At 40.4% G+C, this 26,130-nt stretch overlaps 1 protein-coding gene across 1 annotated transcript in view; it reads right to left on the bottom strand.

Moving 5' to 3' along the window:
* LOC142750385 (uncharacterized) overlaps window positions 1-26,130 on the bottom strand; it is a 240,543-nt gene that overhangs the window by 72,405 nt on the left and 142,008 nt on the right. Inside the window, exons 6-8 of the mRNA XM_075859387.1 lie at window positions 16,205-16,275; window positions 10,738-10,848; window positions 5,681-5,778 (exon numbers count right to left, since the gene is read on the bottom strand). Coding sequence (XP_075715502.1) covers window positions 5,681-5,778; window positions 10,738-10,848; window positions 16,205-16,275 — 280 coding nt within the window. The remainder of the gene's footprint in view (window positions 1-5,680; window positions 5,779-10,737; window positions 10,849-16,204; window positions 16,276-26,130) is intronic.

The raw sequence follows: 26,130 nt of genomic DNA, 5'->3' as shown, positions 1-26,130 counted from the left end.
CATAGTGACATGTCAGAAATTTTGATGGGTGGGGGTACAGGTGCTGAGACCCCCACCGATCGCTAAAACTAAGAGGCAGAAGCACTCATGCGAGCGCTGAGCCACTTCGTTTCTGTTCGGCTTTTTCCGGAAAGCCAAAGTAGCGGTGTACGGGCTCATTGACTTTCTATGAGGCCGTACACAAACTGCTCAGCTTTCCGGAATCAGAAACCAAGCGGCTCAGCGCTCACACGAGTGCTTCAGCCGCCTAGTTTTAGTGATCGGTGGGAGTCTGCGAATGACGCTGCTTCCGTAACTTTCATTCAGTTTTATGGGACTTACGGAAACAGCATAGCTCAGGAAGCTACACTGTTTTCGTAACATGTAATCAGGATGGGGCCGGGAGGCAGCGAGAGCAAAAATAGGTGGATATGTCATACATTTCCCTTATGGGAAAACTGAGCGCTGTATGGGGGATTATATTGCAAGGGGAGGTGAGGTTTTCTCGCTGACTGCTGGGGGCTCTATGGGGAGGTCTGAGTGTCTGATTCTGACATCTCTGTGGGGGGGGGACTAGCCCCCCCATAGAGCCCGCTGATCAGACCTCCCTATAGAGCCCCCAGTAGAAGGTCGTTCAGACATTCCTATAGAGCCCCCATAAGAAGGTCGCTCAGACCCCCTTATAGGGCCCCCAGCAGTCAGACAATTTCACTTCCCCTTGCAATGTATTAGTAACTAGTGAGGGCTCCATGGGAAGGGGGGGATTATACTGAATGGGGGGGTCTAACCATCTAAGTGACTCCAGAGGACTCCATGAAGGGGGAAATATCCCCTCATCCCCCATAGAGCCCTCAGTATTTCATTATTTATTATACAGCAGGGGGGGGGGGTTGAGTGTGTAACTGACTGCTGAGTGTCTATGGGGGGAAATTATTATCCCCCCCAAAGAGTTCTCTTCAGTGAGTTAGATGGAAATCCCCCCCCGCACTGCTGTAGCTGTATAATTAATCCCCCCTTAGCGTCTGCCGATTGTTGCTTCGGGCGGGAGGCGAATAGCAGACTAACCTTCTTCCTCACCACTAGACCACCGCCCTTCTCTTAAGTTCCTCACTGGCATTACGTGCAGCGTCAAAGAGGGGCGTGTTCTACCAGCTAGCAGACGCACGTCTGCTAGTCCTATCCAGCCCCTGCTATTACTATCCCTCCCCCTCCTCCCCATCAGCACTTCGCTGGCGGCTCTATTCCGTTGCAGTCTGCCCCTCCCTTCCCTCCCTCTCTCTCAGCAGCGGCCATTAGCGGCGCTAGCACTGAGTCTGATTTTTAAAATGATGTGCGGTTCGGGTGGCCATGGGCCCCCTGGGAGCCTTGGGCCCCAGGCGGCCACCCGAACCGCCCATATGATAATCCACCACTGTACATGCCCCATTGCCAGTTCAGGGGGTTATTTAAATATTGGGCGCCAAATATAACGGCACCGATGCCTAAATAACGGCAGAAGATAGGAAAAAAATTTAAAGTGCCCCATGGTTTGTACAGCCCTGCCCATTGCATACTGCACATGTATGAGCAGGTGAAAGGTTCTCTTTAAGGATGAGCTGCCCTTCTATTTTTCTATAATATTGTTATAGTTCAGGTCACTACGAATGCTGCGACACCAAATATGTATAATTTTTTAAAGTTTTACATTTTTTTCCAATTACATAGGGCTCACGGAAAAAAAGCGATTTTTGTTTCTATGACATAAAACTTTTATTTATTTATTTTTTAATTTTTTTTTTACTTCTGTTTTTAGACCCACAAGGAGATTTAAGGGCCTTCACTTCTGATCGCTGGTATAATACACTGCACTACTTATGTCGTGCAATGTATATAGCTTTCAGTTTTACACTGACAGGCAGTCTATTAGGCCCTGCCTCTGACACGGCCTAAAAGGTTTCTGTACATGGCAGACCAAGCGGCCATTATTAGGCTTCCTAGTTGCAATAGCAACCATCGATATCCCTCGTAGGGGGCCCAAGGGGTAAAGATGGAGCCCCCTCCCTGTCAACCACTTAGATGCTGCAGTCGCTATTGATCTCGGCATCTAAGAGGTTAAATGGCTAGTAAATAGAGGTAACTCCGATCTTAACCGTTGCAGCGGGATGTCGGCTGTATATTACAGCCGGCACCCATTGTGGATGGCACAGGCACAGCATCATAATAGGCAATCTCACTGACATTGCCTTATATGTCCCCTCTAAGGTCTAAGAATGAGTGGCGATGTCATTGGTGGAGTGAAGCTGTCGCACACTGCAGCTGCAGGACACTGTGATGGCTGCACCTATTAGCAGTGGTGGCCCATGCTGCCGGCCTGGTGCTTTCCCTTTGGTTCCAATACAGGTAATGACTTGGATTAAGTGGAAAAAAACATATTTTCTATGCCTTCTTTCTGCCTCCAGTTACAGGGCCCCGAAGTAAACGTACATGTACCATAGTTTATGCTCAGACTGTTTGATACCAGCTTGTCTTCTCTTTTGTTCTGATTTCTTAGATAAAGTGATAGAGTTGGAATAAAGTACGTCAGATGAAATTAAAGGAACTAAAAACCTAAAAGTGAATGATATAAGTTTGTGAGTCAGCAGATCCTCAGACAAACAGTCGTGTAGACATGCAACAGAGAACCAGGTGGTAATTTTCTCCTGATAGCTTCCATTTTGAACAGGAAGACGACTGGGGGGCGGGTCTAAGTCGGTGGGGTGGGGCTTAACATTCTTTGCCTCCTATTGCAGACAGACAGAGGGGAAGGCTCCTTCTGCAGCCAATTGTCTTACAGTCAGATGCAGGATTGTGAGAAGTTAGAGGGGAGAGGAAATGGCTGATCTCCTATGATACACATAGGAGAATTATTTACATATTTCTCACAATTTTGATAAATCTATTACAGTACAGTATTAATTTTAAAGCGGTTGCCCGGGTTTATAAAAACATGGCTGCTTACTTACAAAAACAGCACCACACCTGTCCACAGGTTTTTTGAGGTATTGCAGCTCAGTCTGATTCACTTCAATGGAGCTGAGATGCAATACCGAACACATCGTGTGGACAGATTTAATGCTGGTTTAGGGGTTTAGGAAAAAATCAGCCATATTTTTTTAATCCTGTACAACCTGTTTAAGGTTATTCCTTTGTGTGCATTTTCTTTGGTTACTGTTCCTTTAAGAAAAATAGGACAAAAACTTAGTAATACAAACAAACTAGTAACTATTAATCTAGTGTACTCTAGTCCTGAAGTTGAACTGATAACAGCACATGCAGCAGTAATATCTTTAACACAGCTCAGGATAAGATAAGAAACACTGTGTGTCTGGCACGTGTTGATGCCATGAGTATATCTTGTATGTAAGCAAGGTAAAAATACATACTAAAAAGATATTGTAGCCTTATGTTATTTCTGTTCTTCACACTTGCCCCACATGCCTCTTTCCAATACTCTTTACTAGTTCCTGAATCAATCATTCATCCCACTTTTATTATTGAAGTTGTTAATATTGAAATTTTAAACCCGTTGGAAACCTCCGATGGAACCCCTCAACGGAACGGCAATGGTGATGTGAACAGGCCCTTAAAGGGGTTGTCCAGTTTCAGCAAATTAATGCTATTTTTTGTATAATTAAAACGTATACATTTTCCAATATACTTTCTCTATTAATTCTTCACTGTTTTTAAGATCTCTGCTAGTTGTTATTCAGTAGACACATTCAATCGTCCATATATACTAATGCTGTCCTAATAGTTAGACAACGTATACTTAGACGAGGGAGGCGCAAACTAAGGCAAATTTATCACATTGGTGCATGATAATTTGGGTGCATCTTACGTGACCTATTAGACACTTTTCTCTTCCATATATCAGTTTTTATTTGGCTTATTTTGTGCCAGTTTATGGTGCATTTTTTGTTGCACATTGGCACATTTTAAGTCACGCTCCTTTCCGCTAAGCCACGCTTCCTTTCAGAACAATTATATCCACTGGAAATAAACAATGAGTGTTCCTACAGAATAACAACAAGCAGGGATATTGAAAACCGTGAGGAATTAATGCAGATAGCATATTGTAAAAATGTATAACTTTGAATTATTCAAAAACACATAGGATTAATTTGCTGGAAGCAGACTACCCCTTTGAATTTCCTCTAGATGGAAGGAGATTTGAAATTAATCACTTAATATAGTAATTTACATTGAGCAGCACATGTGAGATATGACCAGCTTTGGTTCACCACATCCCCTCTTTTTTTGTCTCCTTAAGGCTACATTCACACGAGTGTATCAGATTCACGCGCGTGAGAAAGCGCGTGAATCTGGTCCATGTGTGTTGCATTACTGCATGTGTGCACTAGCAAAGCACATCTTTTAAAAAAAAAATTTTCAATTGAATTGATGCGTAAATCACACACAGCACAAGGATGTGCATCTCTGTGCTCTGCGTGATTTTCACGCACCCATTGACTTCAATAAGCGATAGGTGCGTGAAAAACGCACCAATATAGGACATGCAGTGAGTTTTACGCAACGGACACACGCTGCGTGAAAACTCCTGCATGTATGAACGGCCCCATTGAAATGCATGGGTCCGTGTGCTGCGTGTGATTTCCCTGCGCAGCACACGACATTATTTACGTTCGACTGAATGAGCCCTAAAAGGAGTAGCCCAGAATCTATCATCCCTCACTAGCATACATTATTAAGTAGACCAAGTCTTGAACACAATTCCTGTCCCCTTTCTCATTTAGCTGCATTCAGAAATCATGGTCCATTCTAAATTTTGCCATGAGGCCTTGGATTACTAGCCATATACATATTTATTTTATTATAATAAGAAAATAAATGCAAACCTTTGTAAGAAATGTGGTTAAAATTAAATAAAAAAATTTGCTGTGATATCAAAGTGAACTACTCATGGGATGGTGCATTAAGAAATAGACAACATAAAAGGAACCGTGAGATAAGATTAAGTCTTTTAATCCTTCCTTTTTCATGTGTAGTACCGCCATGTCTCTGAGTGTCATAAAAGCTAATGTTTGATATAATGAATCAATCACAGATAATTAGGAATTGATAGGACACTATAAAACATTAGCAAACATGGCAATAGCAAATCTAAGTAATAATTTGTGCCCTTAGAAAAGATTTATGGAATCTCATCAATATCTATATTAAATAGTGTCATTGTTATAAGAAAGGGTCAGTAGACCTGTAGACCTAAAGTATATGTAAATGACAATAGATTTACCATTATGATTAAACATTTATAAAAGATTATGTATCATTACTATTATGTTTTTTATTATTATTATTATTATTATTATTATTATTATTATTATTATTATTTTTAGTAGTAGTAGTAGTAGTAGTAGTAGTAGTAGTAGTAACATATCAGCCATACCAGGCACTATCTTCTGCCTGGAATTCTTCGATATCCTTTAATGAAGTTATTCTTTTGTTGCTAAGCACAAGTATAAATGAAAGGGCAATGAATGCCTAGTTTGATTAATCTTGCATTAAGAGACAGCTTTTCTTAGTGGAAAGAGACACTCAGCACTGAAGAGCTATCCAAGTCTTTTAATTACACTTTTTAGTGATAAAGCAGTTTGCACCCTGCTTAATTCCTTTGTCAGCAATGAGTTAAAATTCATGAGCGTCCATGGCTTAGAATACTTACTCTAGTGCTGCTATTTTCTGCGCCAAGCTAGCCATCACAGCGAAGAGTCGCAGGTCTGTTAGGCCATCTGTTACATAATAGTCCACAATCTCTAGAATCTGGAACAGAAGAGATGGGTAGAGCTGAGATGATGAAGGATTGAACAAGAGCAGATTGCTGCTGAGCTTGGATGGCGACATAATGAGCTCTGATTGTTGCAAACACAAGCTACATTAGCATAGTAAACAAAACAAGTCTTAAAATTAAATCATCCAAGTAGCAGTAATCAAGAAAATAAATGACATGTACGCGTCATGAGCAAGGCACCTGAAACTGGAAGCTTTGGATACTGTTTTATATGCTTATTACATACTCATAAATTACCCTTAGAAAACGCTTTAAACGATTTAAACTGTCCCTCCAGTTATACTCTCCCGCTCTGAATAATATCAGGCGTGAAGAGGCGCCGTACAGTTGCCGCGGCAATCGTATGATTCCTGGAGAGTATTGTGCACATGTCCGTTTCTAATTAATACGACCTGTGTACGGTACTCTCTGGGCGTTGTATGTTATCATGGCAAATGTTCCACCCAGGGTGCAGAAGTGTCTTCAATGGCCGACGTTAGTTTGGGCGGTAGAATATAACTGGTGGGAAACTTTAACCATGCATATTACTCAATGTAGGGGCATCCAGTACATCTAAAAGAGGACAAGATTTGGCTATCTATATTGTCAAGATTATGAAAATGCCGACTACCAAATTGAAGAGCTCAACAATACATAATCCTAGTCTAAAGTAACAACAGGGCCATTCCACCCTACCCCATGTTACTGCCTTAAACTATAACTGACCCAGATGTTTACTAACAACATCCAGTCCTATGAATACATTTTAATAGAATGATCTTTTAAGGATTTCAAAACCTTATGTCCTATGGCATCTACCTACTTCCTTGGTCAGTCTTGATCTAAATGTAGAATATCCATGGTTGAGGAACTGCAATGCTTCTCATGTACTCCAGAAGGATTTCAAATGTTTAATCCGCATCAATGGGTTTACTTGTATCCATGTTATTTGTTAAACTATACATATGCGTTCGAAGTTTTTACATTACTTCCCTTAGTGTCATTTAAAGGGGTTTTCTCATAAAGACCACCACTTTCCATATGCCCATTTATATGTTATAAAGGTGGGGGTCCCCCGCTCGGGACCTCCTCTATGAGCCAAAGTGGAGAGCTACTAACAAAGATCAGCCTGACCCTTCTATATACTGTATAACATGGTCAGCAATAAATTTGAATGGCTGCCATGTAATACTACATTTCTCCTGCAGGGGAAAAGTATGATCAGACAAGGATTGCCAGGGTGGCTTCTTTTTCAAAAGGGATTATCTAAATATGACAAGCCCTTTATTAACTATATTGCACGATAGCGTTATAATAATAAACAAAAATAAAAACTTATAAAATGAAAATCTACACCATGAAGATCCTGAACTTTATAACTGGGTATAACATTGCATGGCAAGCAGTTGTACTCTTACAGGAAAGATACTTGACAAGCTTAAACATGTACCTAATAAGAGAACATGCTCAATGTTTTCAACTCCGTCAGCAATAAAGGGGTTGGTACCACTTGAGTTCTTTATGTTTGCATTTAGTACTGTCAGAATTAAGCTGAAAAACCTAAAGACCTACCCTTAATCTCCCACCTCCTTACCAATTGTTTTCTCGCATGAAAGTCTAGTAGGAACTTCACGTCGACTTTGTTCAAAATACTTTTAAAATACTAATAGAGAGTATTATGTTAAGTTTAATTATAGGGCCTTTCATATTCCTGGCTATGAATGGATCCATTCTATGGAAAACCCTATGGTTGTGACCTACAAAGCTTTGTTTCGCAAACAAAACTCTTTTTTTTCTAGCCAATTGCCTTTGTGTTTCAAGTATTGAGAACAAACCCACAGAACTCTGGTTCTCCCTCTTCAGGCTTTCACAACAACAAAGTGTTCCTTAAAAACTCCATTCTACTCAGGTGATGTCTATGTAGACAGATATGTGTACTCTACCCCGGGTACCTCGCTCTTTCTCTACCTTCTCTTTGAAAAGTTTGTTTAACTTGTTTTTTTCATGTCCTAAACAAAACATGGAACCAGTGAATAAAAGGGATGTTTATTGGAGGCACACGTACACGATGTATAAAATACTGTGTTACCTTTGTGGTTTTATATTTCATAAGAAAAGAAACCACAGACAAAGCAAACACATAATAAAGCGAGCAATAAAGGACTTCACTGATTCATTATTATTATTTTACAGGAAGGACATTTATGAGATAAGGTCAAAGCCTATAAGGTAATAGATTCTCTTTTAGTCTGATAGAGGGATGGAATACAATAATGTTGACAGATGGACAAAATGACTCTGATAAATTCAATGAAATGATCTGACAATGGCAGGCATTACTGAATTGATGTTTTATAATGGGAATATGAACGCTGGCCCATGACACACAAAGTTGGTCCAATACTATAGTGTGATTACCTCCCAACTGGTTTAGCTTATATCTTAACAGACTCAAATTAAACCAACTTATGGTAATATGATATCTGTTTGATGTCTGAATAGTATTCAGCCTTTGCCATTACAGGATAATTAAGAATTAAGATACCAGAAGGATTGCTTTACATGCCCATTATAACATGCATTGGGTGCTCTTGGCTCTTTGCCACCATGTACCTAAGGAGAAGAGAGAAATAGAAAATCTTCATGTGTGAAAGCTCTGGCAGTGTCTATTAACTAATGAATAGGCACCTGACATGTAAACGCAATAATAAACGTAATCAAATTGTAAGGTAATATATACAGCATTCCTTTCTAATACCTAAAACCTAAAGGAACACTCAAGAAAACAAGAAAAAAAAAACATAGTGCAGGGCCTAAGGGGCAGTGTATGACACAGAGATTTAAAATAAATTTAAACAGAGAATCCCTATGTATTTAACCATCATTTCAGGCCTAGTACTAAACATAAAATCAGTTTTAGCTGGTGTGTCACTATTAAAGAATACTGAAATCTTGCCCTCAAATACTATCGGATTTACATTCAATTTTTCTCTGTAGTACCAGACACAATAACCTTGTAATAGTGGCAACTGCAGTCCCCCCTATAATAAAGTCAGCCACAGTGCCATGTAGAAGTACCAGCCACAGTGCCCCTGTAAAAGTTCAATACAAGAGAATAAGCCAAAGTGTGCCTGGAAAAGGGCAGTGGAAGAGACAGCTCTGTATTGAAGCGGTGACCCATTCCAGTAGGCCATATAGGCCCATCAAGTGGGATGTGAAATTATGTGTCTACCAACAAGTTTCAATAACCTGGTCCTGTTTGTGTGTGAGATTTTGAGAGAGAGAATTGTTTAGTTTCTTTCTTTCTGCATCTTTCCCTTTTGCCTTCCTGCATCATTATACAATGGCATTCATACCATAGAGGCGGACCATGTGGTTGCTATTGAGCCCATTGAGAGAGACACACCAGATAAGGTTGGCCCTATTACTCTTCATGGCATTAGGAATTGGTACAGGGCTCCCCTCTTCATATTGTGTTTAGGCCTGCCGTCAGAGATATATGCCGGAAGGACTCCCGACATATACCTCCGACAGAAGGCTGCAAAGTATTCCACTGCATGGCCTACAGTGAGATACATTGCCCGGGGACTCCGCCCCTGGAAAAACTCCTGAAGTCACTGTGCATATATGGACATTGACTTTAGCAGCTTCCCTGGGGCCGGAGTCCCTGGCAGAGCGGCTGTGCAGAAAGTTTCAGCGTTCTTGTTGTCAGCTTCCGTTGTATGTGAGTTTCACTTTTCAGTTGTGCAACATTTATATTTAAGTTAAAGAGAGAAGGCAAAGTTATAGGCATTAAATAGTAGGACATGTGCTAGGTGGACTAGCCGGCAATCTAAAAACGTAGCTATATGCTACATCCTTATACAAGATGGCCATATATGTTGAAATGTCTAAAACTATTTCCCACAACATTCTCCCATGGAAAATAAAAACAGTGTGGGTCATATTCACAATCTATACAACTACTGAGCGCACACAACTTTTTTTTCTTTGTGCGACTGAACCTAACTGTAGGACAAATTCTGCATAAAAGCATATCAGTTTTTTTAAAATAGGTTTTCTATATATAGTTGTATTTTAGCACCCAAAATGATAGCATGTAGTGTGTTTGATCATGTAAGAAAGGATCCTGACCAAATGAGTGTAAAACAATACATTTTTGTTTCAATTTGCACTCTAAATAAAAGTGAATGAGAACCCTTACTTTACATTTTTGACAAGCTATGTGTAAAAAAACACATAATTACAAATACTAAATAAACCAATATGTCTCGACTATACAATATAACCATCAATCATCACAGACACATAATGACAAATACTAGCGTGTACATGTCTAGTAATGGCTAGAGACCTTGTTAAGCTAGGAATATTAAGTTTATTTGGATCAAGATCTTCTTTTCAAAAAAATCCCTCACTAGGCAGACAACTCTCACATTTTGACAGAGCCACATTTCCACCAAGTCACACTCTTACTCTTAAAAAGGACCTGTCACTAGGTTTGGAGTCACTAAACCACCAGCATGTCGTTATGCAGCTGGGGTTTAGTGTTCCCAATGTGCTACGTCAAAAATGAATGTTTCGTGAATAGATAGTAAAGTAAATAACCTACTGAGAAAAACCTGGCAGCATGGGGCGCATCTGCATTGTTGGTGGTTGGTGCTTTAGTGGCTCCAAGTCAAGTGACAGGTTCCCACCCGCCCTTATATACTTTACCTTTTATCCCCCAGCCCCTTCCTTATCTCCCTCCCCTACCTTACATCCTTTCCTTATCACCTTCCCCATAGTTTCTTTCTTGCTTTCTCCATCCTCCCTTCCTTTCCTCATATACTTTTTTTCCTTTATCCTTTTCCCCATTTCCTAGCTTGCATCATTTCCTTCCTTTGCTCCCTCCATAATTTCTCCCTCGCTCCTTCCTTCTTATTCTCCTTTTTTTTCTTCTATTATCTTACCCGGTAAATATAAAACTCTTCAGCATCACTTAGGGCATTTCCTGGAACAATTTCTTTTAAGGCCATAAGGACTTGTAGACAATCCAAGTATCCATCTTCATCAGTATCCACCTTGAAGTAAGATACAAAATATATTAAAGTATGCTCCTACATAAATACTCCAATTATCATTGATGCATGTGTTAGCTGTGATCAGTAAAGTCAGCATCCTGCAAAACATGGCTTTCAGAAAAAAAGTTACATGACTTTCGACTTAATTTGTTCCATAAAATATTAATGGCTCAGTTTTACAGCCAAAGAGTTCTATGGGTGGCCAGTTGTTTGGTAGTTTAAGGTATGTTGCCACATGGTATGTTCCCCTCCCTTGGTTGAACTTCATGAACTTGTGTCTTTTTTCAACCGTACTAACTATGTATCTATGAAACTATGGAAAACAACATGGCACACATGGTCAGGGTGGATTTGGTGGATACATTTTCACAGATTTTCCTTTTATTTTCGGATATGAAAATAAAAATATACCATAAACCACTACAAATTCTTTAAAATTACAATGCAATCATCCATCCTCAGATTCATATGGCACTCCGGTAGACACAGAATCCCTAAATCTGTTAGACTATCTAGTAAATCTGATGGAACTCTATCTGTTCCTGACGTTGTGAAATACTACTGGGCGGCTCATCTGCGTCGCATCCCAGCTTGGGCGTCCCTTAGAGCATACACTAAGTGGACCAAAATTGAGAAACTTTGGATGGCTCCGATTCATCCCAACACACTGCTATGGGATGATCCCCATGACTTGCCATCATCCATCTTTCTGGGTCCCATGAGATTTCAGAGAGAGGTCTGGGAGGTGTGTAAGAAATGCTTTAAATTGTCATCAGAACGCCCCCCCTTAACCTCCATATTATACATCCCTACTATACCTGGAGGTAATACCTCACAGCTGGTCCGTTTTTGGGCTGGGGTAGATATTTTCCACTTAGCCGATATGGGTGATCCCCTCACGCTAGAGTTACACCCCTTTTCCTATTTCCAGCAACACCACAACATCCCCTCCCCTGCATTTTTCCCACTATCTACAGATTAGACACTATATTTAACATACCTTGGGTTCCACTCGGTTCACTCAGCTTACCAGATTTGAAACATTATGTCATCACAACACCACGACCAAGGGTCTTAATATCCGCCATTTATGCCATTCTGCTCTCCGGATAACTCCAATCTGCCTTCACATAGATATATGACCAAGTGGGAAACTATAATAGGCAGACCTATTCCTCCTACACTGTGGCAGATAATATGGTCAAGGACGGCCAAAACTTCCCTTTGTACGACATATAAAGAAAACCAATCCAAAATTCTTATGTTCTGGCACCACACTCCTGCCCTTTTACATAGTTTCAACTCGAGCATCTCATCTGTATGTTGGCGATGCCAGAGACAGGTGGGCGACGTGTTCCATATTTTCTGGGAGTGCCCCCTTGTGACACAATTCTGGTTGGAGGTTAGAGACCTGACAGGCATGGTGCTAAAGCAGGATATTCCCTTGGATCCACTACATCCCTCCTCGGTCTATGGGGAAACATCTAGCTCGCCTATTTCAACACTCACAGCAGCCAAAACCCTGATTGTCTGGAAGTGGAAACAAACCACGCCTCCCAACAACATAGACTTGTTGACTAAAATTTGAGAAATCCGCACTATGAAATATTTGACTGCATCGTTATCCAACTCCCTGGACCGATTTAAACTCATTTGGGACCCGTGGGACATATTGGCTCCCTTTATCCTCAGGATAGACCCTTGACCACCGACATATAAGGTTCTACTCTGACTCAGCCTTCCGACTTTACCCCACTCCCCACTATTCCCCCCCCCCAGTCTTGTCTTATTTGGCCCCATGGAAGGGTCATGCTCTTTACAGTTTATTTTGAATTTTTATACGCATATTGTATGTTTCCTTTTGTATTAATGATACACCTTGACTTTATGTTCTGATGCTTCTGTGCAAATTGAACAATCTGATTGCATGGTTTATTGTTCTGTATGTATTGTTCTGTATGTATTTCTGAAAAACTGTCAATAAAAAAATTCCATGATCTGTAATAATATAGTTGATTTCTAAAGTATCTCTGACAACAAATGTTGATATGCCCTATGATTCCTCAAATGAACACGGTGAAGCTCTCTCAGGTTTTTCTATAAAACAGAGCCATTACTGACCAGCCGCTGTACTGGGAATTGCAACACAGCACATGGGTGAAATGGCTTCCCTCTTCACCATTTTAGAGATGGGAAAATGCAGGAATGAACTGTTTAGCTGCCATTATATCGTTCCCTTTCCCTGCCATCGTGGAAGGGTGGCACCTAAGATGAGCTCTCACATTGAATCATGAATGGTGCACTCGGGAGTGCTGGGTTAAAAATGGCATTGTTTTGCATAAGAAAATGGATGTGACTGGACATGATGTAGCAAAAAATTATAAAATAATGTTTAGTATCAGAACTTTAATATCCATTCATACCCGATACAGTATTCACTGCATAAAAATATTGCAATATTTGTAAAATAAAAAAACACAAAAATTCTGAACTCATTAAACTTAAAGAGGCTCTGTCACCACATTATAAGTGCCCTATCGTCTACATAATGTGATCGGCGCTGTAATGTAGATTACAGCAGTGTTTTTTATTTAGAAAAACAATCAATTTTGACAGTTATGACCTATTTTAGATTTATGCTAATGAGTTTCTCAATGGACAACTGGGCGTGTTTTTACTTTTTCACCGAGTGGACATTGTAAAGAGAAGTGTATGACGTTGACCAATCAGCGTCATACACTTCTTTCCATTAATTTACTCAGCACATAGTGATCTTTCTAGATCATGATGTGCAGTCACATACTCAGACATTAACGTTACTGAAATGTCTTGAGAGTTAATAGACATTGCTTCCAGCCAGGACGCGATGTCTATTCATAATCCCGACACTCTCTAAAAGCTGTAATTTACAGCGTGATCTCGCAAGATTGTAAGTCCCACACAAACGTTACCGAAGTGTCGGGATTGTGAATAGACATCGCGTCCTGGCTGAAGTCAATGTCTATTAACTCTCAAGACACTTCAGTAACGTTAATGTGTGAGTAAGTGACAGCACATCATGATCTAGCAAGATGACTATGTGCTGAGTAAATGAATTTGGTTGGTCAGCATCATACACTTCTCTCCACAACGCCCACTTGGTCAAAAAGTAAAAACATGCCCAGTTGGGCATTAAGAAAGCCATTAGTAGCATAAATCTAAAATAGGTCATAACTCCGTCAAAATTGATTGTTTTTCTAAATAAAAAACACTGTTGTTATCTACATTACAGCGCCGATCACATTATGTAGAAGATAGGCCACTTATAATGTGGGGACAGAGCCTCTTTAACTGAAAACATTTGTTTTTTAATCAAGACAGGTGCAATATGCCATAGACAATTTTAGTGCAACCAGCTCTGGGCAGTCTACTATTACAAATAGAAAATTAATCAGTCCGTGAAAGTTACTCGAGTGGAGTAAAAAAACAAACACATGACATATGTCATAATTTGAGTGTAGCAGTAAATTAAAATTAATATTAAATACCTATTATCATATGTATGGTTGTTAATACTTTAGGAAAATATTAATCTCATAATTGTAACAGTATACTTAGCCATTCCAATACTATGTATTGCTATGATTAGTTCAAAAGTATGTTGCATACTTTTTTTCTATAGAGACATGCTCTGCATCCACTTGTAGGATAGCCATGTAGTGCTATGCAATGTAGAATATAGAAACAAAGTATGTTTGTTAATAAAATATTTTTTATTTCTCAGCTTTATTGGTCTTGTTGGAGCAGAGGTTGGTAGCAGAAAAACTGATGTTATAAGTGGGTACCATCAGCAAACTTAAAACATCTTGCTATTAGTTACACCAGGCAGAATTCACTCACAATATTCTGCACATGCCAACTAAGATGAACAGTATAAGGTGGTATGCACATGGTAATGCATTTGCATACAAAGTGCCTACAGGTTCGTATTACAGTTTTGTCAGCATTATGTGTGCTGCTGTATGGTCCTCTGTTAAGCACCATATTCTTGCCTAGAGGCAATTCTTCTAAGAGAGACTATATCAATATTACCGCATGTGATACTGTATGCCACAACTTACTTTTTCACAGATTTAAAAAAAAGAAAAAGTTGGGGGACACAAAGGTGAAGTATGGGCCCACAGATCTCTATTGGCACCGTATTCGGGATCCATGTGACATTGATCTCTAATACGGCATGTGGCATAAAGCCTTAAGGGCAATGGAGAGATTTAACTATAGAGGGTGTAGAGAATGCAGTCACATCTGAATCCTGGTGCTTGAGGGGGATCAGTGGCCTCCCTACCACAAAAGCGGAGAGCAGTACTATAAACAGGGGCGCAGCTATAGGTGGTGCAGAAGTAGCAGTTACACCTGGGCCCTGGTGTCTGAGGGGCCCAGAATGCCCTTTTGCCACGTAAGAGTACATCAGTATTATCAATGGCACATGGTAGGTGGGGGGCCTTGCTACAGATTTTGTATTGAGGCTCAGAAGCTACAAATTATGTTCCTGATTACAAACAGGAATGGTTAGAGGGAGTCTGGTGGAGAGTTTGTTACACCTCTGGCAAAGTGTATGCAAGACAGTGACTGACCATGAGAGATCACCTGACCATCTTAGTGACTGGTATGGGTAAGAAAATCAGGTTACCCCTCTAAGCTAATTAGTTAGAGCTTCTTGTCTGTGCCATGATTAGGACTAGTATAGAGGGTTTTTTTGGGTGCTTTTTGCACTCCCCTATTTTAATACTTTTAGGGCACCTTATATGTGCCCTAATAAAAATAGGTCTTTATGAAGACGAATCCTCATAAAGCTCCACTAGAGTGGCGTCTTAATTTAAATGACACATTTTAAATCTGAAAATACCCTTATAGCACGTTGGATAATAATACCTTCTACAACTAACGTATAGTAGATTTATCACCATTATTTATTTGTGGATGGTTATTAAAGAGCGGTTGAGACTTCCCTCCTGTTTCAGCTCAGCTATTATGTATTAAATTCAGACTAATCAAATTGCAGATTCCAAGAGTACTGTATTAGTCATCCCCACTCCTTTTAATTTGTTTAATGGCCTCTTCTTTTTTGTGTGTGTTCTAAATGGCTGTGCATCGCTCAGGCTCACGACATGTAAATAAAGAATGGATTGGGGAACAGTTCTACAAAAAGAATAAAGCGTGCCTCCATTCTAAAGTTACATTTGATGTTCAAGTAATTCATGGGACGTGTACCACAAGCAGCGGTGCTTATTATTTCTGCTTAACTGTCTACAGACATAGGAGGAGTGAAGGGGGAGGGGAGAGAAAAGAAAAAGAAAGAGACTGAATTTACACTTACCGCTTCAAAAGCCCTTTTATACTCAGCCAACTTCTCCTGGCTAAAGATGCAGTATTTTGCCAAAAAGTCGACTAAAAAAGAGGACAAAAAGTATGCAATAACCAATGAAGGAAGCCTTTTTTCACTTGTATTTTGTTTTACATAAAGACATCCTTTTGCATTACAGAGTTCATTATAAGGACAGCAATTCAGACTGTAATAGGGAATTACTGCCCCTTTTGGGCATAATTTTGATTTAGGTTTGTAAGGAAGCCTTTTTCACCTGGCGAAGGGCACCAAGTCAATTCAGCTAAAAAGATGCTTAACATGTAAGAGTCATAAAAATCTTCTGAAATTCAGAGAAGTGGATTTTTTTTCTTCTCATTTCTTGCCTGCTGTGTTAATGTAAAATAAAATGTAAACCATTAGACTGAATGCTATTGAGTTTTATTTTTTGGGTGACAATTCATAGATTTTTTTTTTGTGATGTTTATTCTACCTTACCTGGACTAGTAACAATAGTAATTAACTCCTTAATACCGAAGGTATTTTAAACCTTAATGACCGAGCAATTTTTTAAGTTTTTCCATCGTCGCATTCAAAGAGCTATAACTTTGTTATTTTTGCGTCAACATAGCTGTATAAGGACTTTTTTTTGTGGGACAAAGTTGTATTTTATAATAGCACCATTTTGGGGTACATATTATTTATTGATTAACTTTTGAATAACTTTTTTAGAGGGGTACTGGAAACAAATTTAAATTTCGCCATTTGTTTTGCGTCTTAATTTTACGCCGTTTACCGTGTGGTATAAATAACATAATAACTTTATTCAGCGGGTCGTTACGATTGCGGCGATACCAAATTTATATGGATTTTTTTATGTTTTCCTACTTTTACACAGTACAAACAAATATTTTTCAAAATTATTTGCTTTTGTGCCGCCATATTTTAAGAGCCATAACTTTTTTATTTTTTGACCGATGCAGCTGTATGAGGGCTTTTTTTTTGCGGGACGACTTGTAGTTTGTATTGGTACCATTTTGGAGTAGATGCGATGGTTTGATCACTTTTTATCAAATTCTTTTGAAGGCAGGATGAACAGAAAACAGCAATTCTGGCGTTGTCTGTTATTATATTTTTTACGGCGTTCACCATGCGGGTTAAATAATGTAATCATTTTATAGTTTGGTTCGTTACGGACGTGGCGATACCAAATATGAGTACATTTTTACTTTTTTTCATAAAGTGTTTTGTAAGGGGAAAAAGTGGGTTTTTAATTTTTTTTTTACTTGGGGCATTTATTTATTTCAAACTTTATTTAACTTTTTTTAACTTTATTTTTAGTCCCACTAGGGGACTTTACTGTGCAGACTTCTGATCGCTATTATAATACACTGCAATACTTCTGTATTGCAGTGTATTATTGCCGGTCAGTGTAAAACTGACCGGCACCTGTTAGGTCATGCCTCTGGCATAGCCGAACAGGCAATCACTAAAGGCAGGACTGGGGGCCTTTGTTAGGCCCCCAGGCTGCCATAGAACCAATCGGCACCCCACAATGCACGAGGGGATGCCAGTGGGATGAGAGAGGGAGCCCCCTCCCTCTAAAATCACTCAGATGCGGCGCTCGCTATTCAGCACCACATCTGAGGGGTTAAATATGATCGGAGACCACTGCTAGTGGTCTCCGATCGTTGCCCTGAAGCCCGAGGCTGTTAGTAACAGCCCGGGCATCAGCAGCACCCCGCCCGATGTGGGGAAAGTTCTTCTGAAGTGCCGACGTGAAAACGCGTTGCTTCAGAAGAACTACCCTGAACGGCCGACATAAAAACACTATACGCCGGTCGTTAAGGGGTTAAAAGACAAAATCGGTCTAAAAAAGAAAACAATAAACGATTCTTAGGCACTACAACATTAGTTTTAATTTTACATACCATGCCCAAAGCAAGGTAAATGCAGTCAAGGCTAAATGTCTGGGGAAGCCCCTGGACAAAACGTTCTATGGGCCCCTTCTTTTTTTTGTAAGGAAGACAAGCTCAATAGAAAACAGGTTACAGGTAAACAATTATACAGTTACGATATATTAGAACAGTACAAACAGCAGCACAAGCACAGTAACAGTCCTCCAAAAACTAACATATAGTATATAAATAAATACTCCAAATAATACACCATAGAATACACATAAATAATGTAACTGCACAAAAAACAAAGCTATAATGTGCCTAAATTATAATGCCATACAGAGTCCAATACCAAAATACACTGCTTAAATACCAGTCCTATACAATAGCCAAATAATAGAGCCTAGGATTTCCAAGCAAAGCATCAAAGACTTGTAGTTTCTGTGAATTGTAATGAGGAGGGTGGTGGGGGCCTTAGGGCATTTGCCCCTTTTGCCCTCCATATAATATGGCTCTGAATGCAGTACATCACAGCGACATTGAACTTTATATGTGACTTTATATGTGACCAGGGTGTATTCAAATATATACTTTAAAAAAAATAAATTGGGTCTGGTCTGTCCCTTTTCATACAAATGACAACCTCTTATTATAGTCCTGCAAAAAGCATGTCAATTGTTTTACTGCAATTATGAAAAGCATAGAAGATGTTGGTTATTTGCATATAGCAGAGGTAACAATACGTGGAGTTCCAAATCTCTAGATCTTGGCCTTTACCACTGTGCGTATAGGAACTGATGAGTCACAGTGGGAGATTCTCCATTATTCAATGAACTACTCCACCATGAGAGTTTCTCATTAAGGTAAAAAATGATGACAAATGAGAAAGCATTCAGAATCTATTATTTTTTTTAATTATATTGATCTAAACATTTTACAAAAATATCCCATCTAAAATTCAAAATTTAACAGAAGTAAAGAAAAAAAATCCTTTAAAACCATGGCTTACGTGAATCCTTAAAGTTACTTTAGTAAATATACTGCTGTCAAGTATGATAGTTAAAAGACATCCAGAGTAAAAGAAGAAAACAACCTCATGCCTGGTTACATAAAAATGGTGTAAAGTGGCCAAAGTATACAATTACCCTTCTTTGGGGGCAATATACTGTATGGGGGCACTTAGGGGTCATTATACTGTGTGGGGGGCACTAAAGGGGGCATTATACTGTGTGGGGGCAATATAAAGGGCATTATACTGTGTGGGGCACTGAAAAGGGCATTATACTGTGGGGGGGCATTATACTTTTTTATGGGGCATTTTTTTTATGATGGGGTGGGGCGCCGAAAGAAAAGTTTGCACAGGGCGCTTTTCTAAAGCCGGCCCTCGTATTATGTCTAGTACAGGACATCAGTCCTTGAATCCCTGTGTCATGTACCAGCTTCTTTAGACCTGTATTAAGCATAATACAGTGTATGTGTTTTAGGCTTCGTTCACATCTGTGTCAGGGCTCCGTTCAGGCATTCCGTCGGAGCTTCCCGCCAGAACGGAACCTTGACTGAAACAAACGGAAACTATAGGTTTCCGTTTGCATCACTATTGATTTCAATGGTAACAGATCCGGTACAAAGGGTTTCCGTTTGTCTCAGTTGTGCAAGGGTTCTGTCATTTTGGCAGAATAAATACCGTAGTCGACTGAGCCATTTATTCCGTCAAAACGAAGGAACCCTTGCACAACTGAGACAAAAATGGAAACCATTTGCACCAGATCCGTCACCATTGAAATCAGTGGAGATGCAAACGAAAACCTATGGTTTCCGTTTGTTTCAGTCAGGGTTCCGTTCTGACGGGAAGCTCTTACAGAATGCCAGAACGGAGCCCTGACACAGATGTGATCGAAGCCTTACCCAAATTACTTCTTAATGGTAGTTCTTGGAAGTAGTACAATCTGAATTTGACCTCAGACCAGAAAAGGTTGCAACGTGTTCTGCACTAAGTAAACCTATGGGACAAAATCCATATGTATTATCTGGACAGTCGGATTCAACAAAACATGGCAGAATACAGACCTCCATCCATGGTTGTTTTCTTTGAGTGTATGAAAAAGAAAATATATGAAACTAGAATTCCACCACATTACTAATATGTTACTTTCCAGCAGACAACAAAACCAGTCACATCTGCAGTTCTGCAAGCTTTCCGAATCTACAAATTCACTATTCTCAAAATTTCACATAATCCTTTTAAATGATGATATCCCTGGCAGGATGACTAAATACAGGTTGCTTGAAATGCTCCATCTAATGCATATGATCTATATCTAAAGCATGAATCACAACCATTGCCAAAATCTGAAGTTTATCATTTGCCAGCTCTTTAACATTGATACTCATGTTTCCTAAACTTGATCACGGCCACGGGTTTGTCACTAGCTTTGAATGCCAAAATAAAAATACTTAACGTGAAGAAAATACCTCCGTGTGCCAAGTAAATTAGCTGCTGAGAAGCAGGTGCATCAGAAACCTGGTAAGTTTGTTTTAGATGTCAAAAAGTATGCAGGGTAACATGAGCAAGCAGATTTGCAGGTGCTGAGAGCATATCAGACATACAAATACTGGAAATAACAGCACAAAAGGTAGGTGACCGCAAAGCTTTTTTCATAAACTACAATAAAGTAAAAAAAAATGTAAAAAATTAAAAGTGAAGTTTAAAAAATATAAGAAAACAATGTAATGTATATCTGCAAAAATGCTGAGACTAAAAAGGCAGCTGTAAAATGTGATCCCGATGAAAAGTTCAAAGAAATGTTGCCCAAAGGATAAAAAAAAGACAGTAGTGGTGATGGTGCAGTGAGCTAAATGGTATTATTATACGCTTTGTTCACACTCTAATTTTTAGTACAGTTTTTGGTGCATTTTTGTTTTTTAATAAGAGTAAGAGACCGCATACCAAAACGTAACTGTTAACTAAAGTTTTTCTTTACTATTTGGTATTACTACTACTGTTGTTATACTGTATTTGCATTGAAAATTTCACATAGTGTACATAGCGGCTTTGCAATTCAAATGGTTAAAAACCTGAAAAGTTGCAAGTTACAGTCCTATATCATTGTTAAATAGTGATGTGACGTGGTGGGCTAAACTGTTAGCTAGAAGGATAGCAAAGTTTTTGCCATCATTAATTGCTGAGGAGCAGGTTGGTTTTGTCCCGAGGAGGGAGGACAAAAGTAACATATCTCGAGTAATACATGCTATCCATTTTGCTAGGAGGAGAGGGATACCTCTTGTCCTTTTGGGAACTGATGCCGAAAAGGCCTTTGACAGGGTCAGCTGGGATTAGATTTGGTTTGTATTAGAAAAATTTAAATTTCCCCCGCCTTTTATAAAAGCTATTTTTACACTATATTCTCAGCCCTCAGCCGAAATTAGAGTAAATGGCATATTGTCAGCCCCCTTTCCAATAAAAATGGTACTCGACAGTGATTCCCTCTCTCCCCTGCACTTTTCATTTTAACATTAGAACCATTATACCGTTACATATTAGACCACATGAGGATATCAGAGGCCTGACTGTTGGCACTGTAGAACATAAATTGGCGGCCTTTGCAGATGACCTAATCTTGCTCATCACAAACCCGCTGAAAGCTATGCCTCTTGTACTTACTCTGTTCGAAACATTTGGCTATGGAAAGTCGGAGGCTTTAAATGTCAATATCCCTTTTCATATAATTACCCAATGGCAAAGTTGTACCCCTTTCAAATGGCCAACCAAGGCGATTAAATTCCTTGGGAAAATGGTCCCAGCTGACCCTGTAGACCTATTTACACTTAATTATAAACCCCTATTTACCAAAACTCAAACACAACTTTTGTCCTTTCGATTGCCGTATCTTTCGTGGTTTGGCAGAAAAAACGTTCTAGCTACTTATATACTTCCGCAGATTTTGTATCTGCTGCTTGCATTGCCGATTGATATTCCGAATAGTTACTTTCGGAACTTTAAAACCTTGTTTACCTCTTTTCTCTGGAATTCCAAATGCTCTAGATTGGCATATTCTTATCTTATACAGAAAAGAGAGCAAGGGGGCATTTCTCTTCCAGATTTGGAAACATACTTCATAGCCAATTAATTAGCCAGATGGACACAATTAGTAGATACAAAAAATTCCTCTTTATCCGTCAGTATGGAACGGGCCTTTTTGGGATCGGACCTACATCTACTCTGGGTACGGGGTGCACTGCAGCATAAAAGTGAGGATTTTAGCCCTCTCACAAGAGGAATGATTAAGGTATGACAAAACATGATCGCTCTTAATATGTCTAGGAATTCCATCTCTCCACTAGCCCCATTGAGTGTTCTGCCCTCCTTCCTCAGTAGACATCCTGATCGAATGGCAGATTTTTGGAAAAGGTTGTGCTCTGTGCAGGTCTCTGTTCTTTTGGGCCCACAGTGTCCACCCGATCTTTTGTCTGTATTTCGGGAGTTGGGTTTAGGTCAACCAAATGCTTTACAATTGGCAGATTTCAAAGCTACCGTCAACGCTTTTAGTGGTATTTCCCTGTATTCCCCAGTAGACCCATCTTGGTTAGAAAACAATATCTTGTTACCTGCAACCCCAGATAAGATTTTGTCTAAACTATATAAAGGACTTCTCCTGGGGGTGTCAGCATGGAAACCCCATTATATGGGAAGTTGGGAGAAGAACCTCGGGAGAACATTTTCGCAACTGGAATTAGATTTTGTATTGAAGTTTGCCCATGGTTTCTCCAAATGCGTACGTATACAGGAAAATTCCTATAAACTTGTCACACATTGGTATCGAACACCAGAATTCCTTTACTCCATAGGTCTGTTATCTGATGGCTCCTGCTGGAGATGCCGAGAAGAGGTGGGTTCCTACCTACACATATGGTGGTCTTGCCCCAAATTACTTAATTTCTGGAGAGAGGTTGAACGGTACTTCAACATCATTTGTTCTTCGAATATGCAGCTGAAAGCTGAACTAATACTGATTTGGTTGCCCAAACCAGGGTTCACACCTTCATTTAACAACCTCCACACTCTGATGATTTCTGCAGCTAAACTGCTTATTCCCACCCTCTGGAGACAACAACATCCACCCACGGTGGTACTTTGGTTAGATAAGTTGAAACAAATTTTCAGGCTTGAGGAACTACCAGCTTCAGTGAACCATTCTAGAGCTACATATTTGCAGGTGTGGGCACCATGGCTTGCTCATGGAGGCGGTGTACTCAGTATGTCTTGATATGGCTTTGTGACATGTCTAGTATTTGACACAGATGTTCTATGCAATGTTGTTGCATGAAGTGGTTCTCAGGTTGGAATTCTGATACCCCTTTCCGGGATGAGATGAATACTATACGTTTTTGAACCCTCACATTATCCCTAACGAATATCATAAAGTAATGTTATGCCATGATGTTTACATATTTATGTAATGAAATACCGGAAGACGTTCATTTTTGTGTTCAATTGTTGTACTGTTGTAATTGATGTATGTAATGTTTCTTCTCTGATGTACCTTATGGCCCAATTTGATGCTCATTTGATATTTTCACTCGGGTACCGCTTGTTTTTGATAGGAAGTTATATCCTCAGCATCGCCGAATAGGCAATTTATTTCAATTTGTCAGATTGTACCCTTACAATGCATATTACATAATAAATATTACATAATGAATATTGCACATTGTTTATTACAGTATGTACATTTGTCATATGTCACCTGTTTGTACTACTTGTTGTTTAATAAAAAGATACTTTATAAAAAAAAAAAATTTTTTTTTAAAGGATCTGCCAGACACAGCTTCTGTGTCGACGCCCGTGGTTAATCAGTCTGCATCTGCTCCTAGGTCTGTTAGAGTGACTCGATCTGCTACCACTCAGGCTGGTAGGCTGAGGAGTGGGAGAAACCACAGCCTGGCCTATGTATACCTTCATTTGCTTCTTGTCTTTGCCTGTGATTCTCTCTTGTTTCCTGGCTCTGCTGTTCCAGCTATTACCATTGACCTCAGCTTCATTTTGACCCTGGCTTTACTGACTACACTCCTGCTCTGCGTTTGGTACCTCGTACACTCCTGGTTTGACTCGGCTCATTCACTACTCTTGTTGCTCAAGGTGTTGCCGTGGGCAACTGCCCCATTTCCTTTAGCTTCTGTGTACCCTTGTCTGTTTGTCTCTCGTGCATGTATTGAGCGTAGGGACCGTCGCGTAGTTGTACGCCGTCGCCTAGGACGGGTCGTGCAAGTAGGCAGGGACTGAGTAGCGGGTAGATTAGGGCTCACCTGTCTGTCTCCTTACCCCATCATTACATAATCACAGGCCCATATACCTTTTCTACCCTGGTTCCTACTACAATGGACCCCCTTGAGACTATGGCTCAGCAAATGCAGGGTCTCTCCCTACAGGTCCAAGCCCTGACTCAGAGGTGCGACCAGCGGGATGCTAACCAGCTAGTGCCCTCCACCTCACCTCTTGAACCCCATCTCAAGTTGCCTGACCGGTTCTCAGGGGACCGGAAGACTTTTTTCTCCTTTCGGGAGAGTTGTAGACTCTATTTCTGTCTAAGGCCCCACTACTCAGGTTCTGAGAGCCAGCGAGTGGGTATTATTGTCTCCCTGCTCCTGGACGGCCCCCAAGAATGGGCCTTCTCCTTGGCTCCTGACGCCCCTGAACTTTCCTCTGTTGACCTTTTTTTTCCGCTCTCGGGCTCATCTATGACGAGACTGACAAGACTGCCTTTGCCGAGAGTCAGCTGGTGACATTACGTCAGGGTAAGAGACCCGTTGAAGAGTACTGTTCTGACTTTAGGAAGTGGTGTGTAGCTTCTCGGTGGAATGACCCTGCCTTGAGGTGCCAGTTTAGATTGGGTCTGTCGAACGCCCTGAAAGATCTGTTAGTTAGCTATCCTTCTTCTGACTCTCTAGATCAGGTTATGGCTTTAGCGGTACGTCTTGACCGACGTCTCAGGGAACGACGACTTGAACGTTTTTGTGCCTTCTCCTCTGGCTCCCCCATGATGGCTCCCGAGGTTCCGTTGCTTCGTTCTTCCACGGAAAACTCGGATGAACCAATGCAACTCGGGGCCTCCGTGTCTCCCCAACAACGTAGAGAGCTCCGCAGGAAGAATGGTCTCTGCTTCTACTGTGGGGATGACAAGCATCAAGTGAACAACTGTCCTAGGCGTAAGAATAAGCAGCCGGAAAACTTCCGCGCCTGAGTGACCATCGGGGAGGTCGCTTGGACGCACAGGTAATTCCCGTAAATATGAAACCTAATAAGATCTTGCTTCCCTTTCAGGTCTCTTTTGAGGGTAGGTCTGCCACCGGCAGTGCCTTCGTGGATTCAGGGTCTTCTGCTAATATTATGTCTGTGGAATTTGCTATGTCTCTAGCTATGCCATTGATTTATTTGCCTAAACCTGTCCCGGTAGTGGGTATCGACTCCACTCCACTTGCTAATGGTTATTTTACGCAGCATACCCCTGTTTTTTAACTCATTGTTGGCTCCATTCATTTGGAGCAGTGTTCTGTACTGGTGATGCAGGGATTATTGTCCGATTTGGTTTTAGGCTTTCCCTGGTTGCAGATGCATAATCCCACTTTTAACAGGAGTACTGGGGATCTTACTAAATGGGGTAATGAATGCATGACATCCTGTTTTTCTGTTAATTTTATTTCTCTCCCTGAGGAGGTGAACACTCTACCTGAATTTATTCAGGACTTCGCTGATGTTTTTTCTAAAAATGCCTCCGAAGTGTTACCTCCTCATAGAGAATACGATTACGGAATCGATTTGGTACCAGGAGCTAAGCTCCCTAAGGGTAGGATATTTAATCTCTCTTGTCCCGAACGTGAGGCCATGAGAGAATATATCCAGGAAAGCCTGGCTAAGGGTTACATTCGCCCCTCTACTTCTCCGGTAGGTGCTGGCTTCTTCTTCGTAGGGAAGAAGGATGGTGGTCCTAGGCTGTGCATCGATTACCGAAACTTGAATAAGGTCACTGTAAGGAACCAGTATCC

Source organism: Rhinoderma darwinii, chromosome 3 (assembly GCF_050947455.1).
Source record: "Rhinoderma darwinii isolate aRhiDar2 chromosome 3, aRhiDar2.hap1, whole genome shotgun sequence".
Taxonomy (NCBI): domain Eukaryota; kingdom Metazoa; phylum Chordata; class Amphibia; order Anura; family Rhinodermatidae; genus Rhinoderma; species Rhinoderma darwinii.
This window is presented reverse-complemented; position numbering and strand designations above follow the sequence as displayed.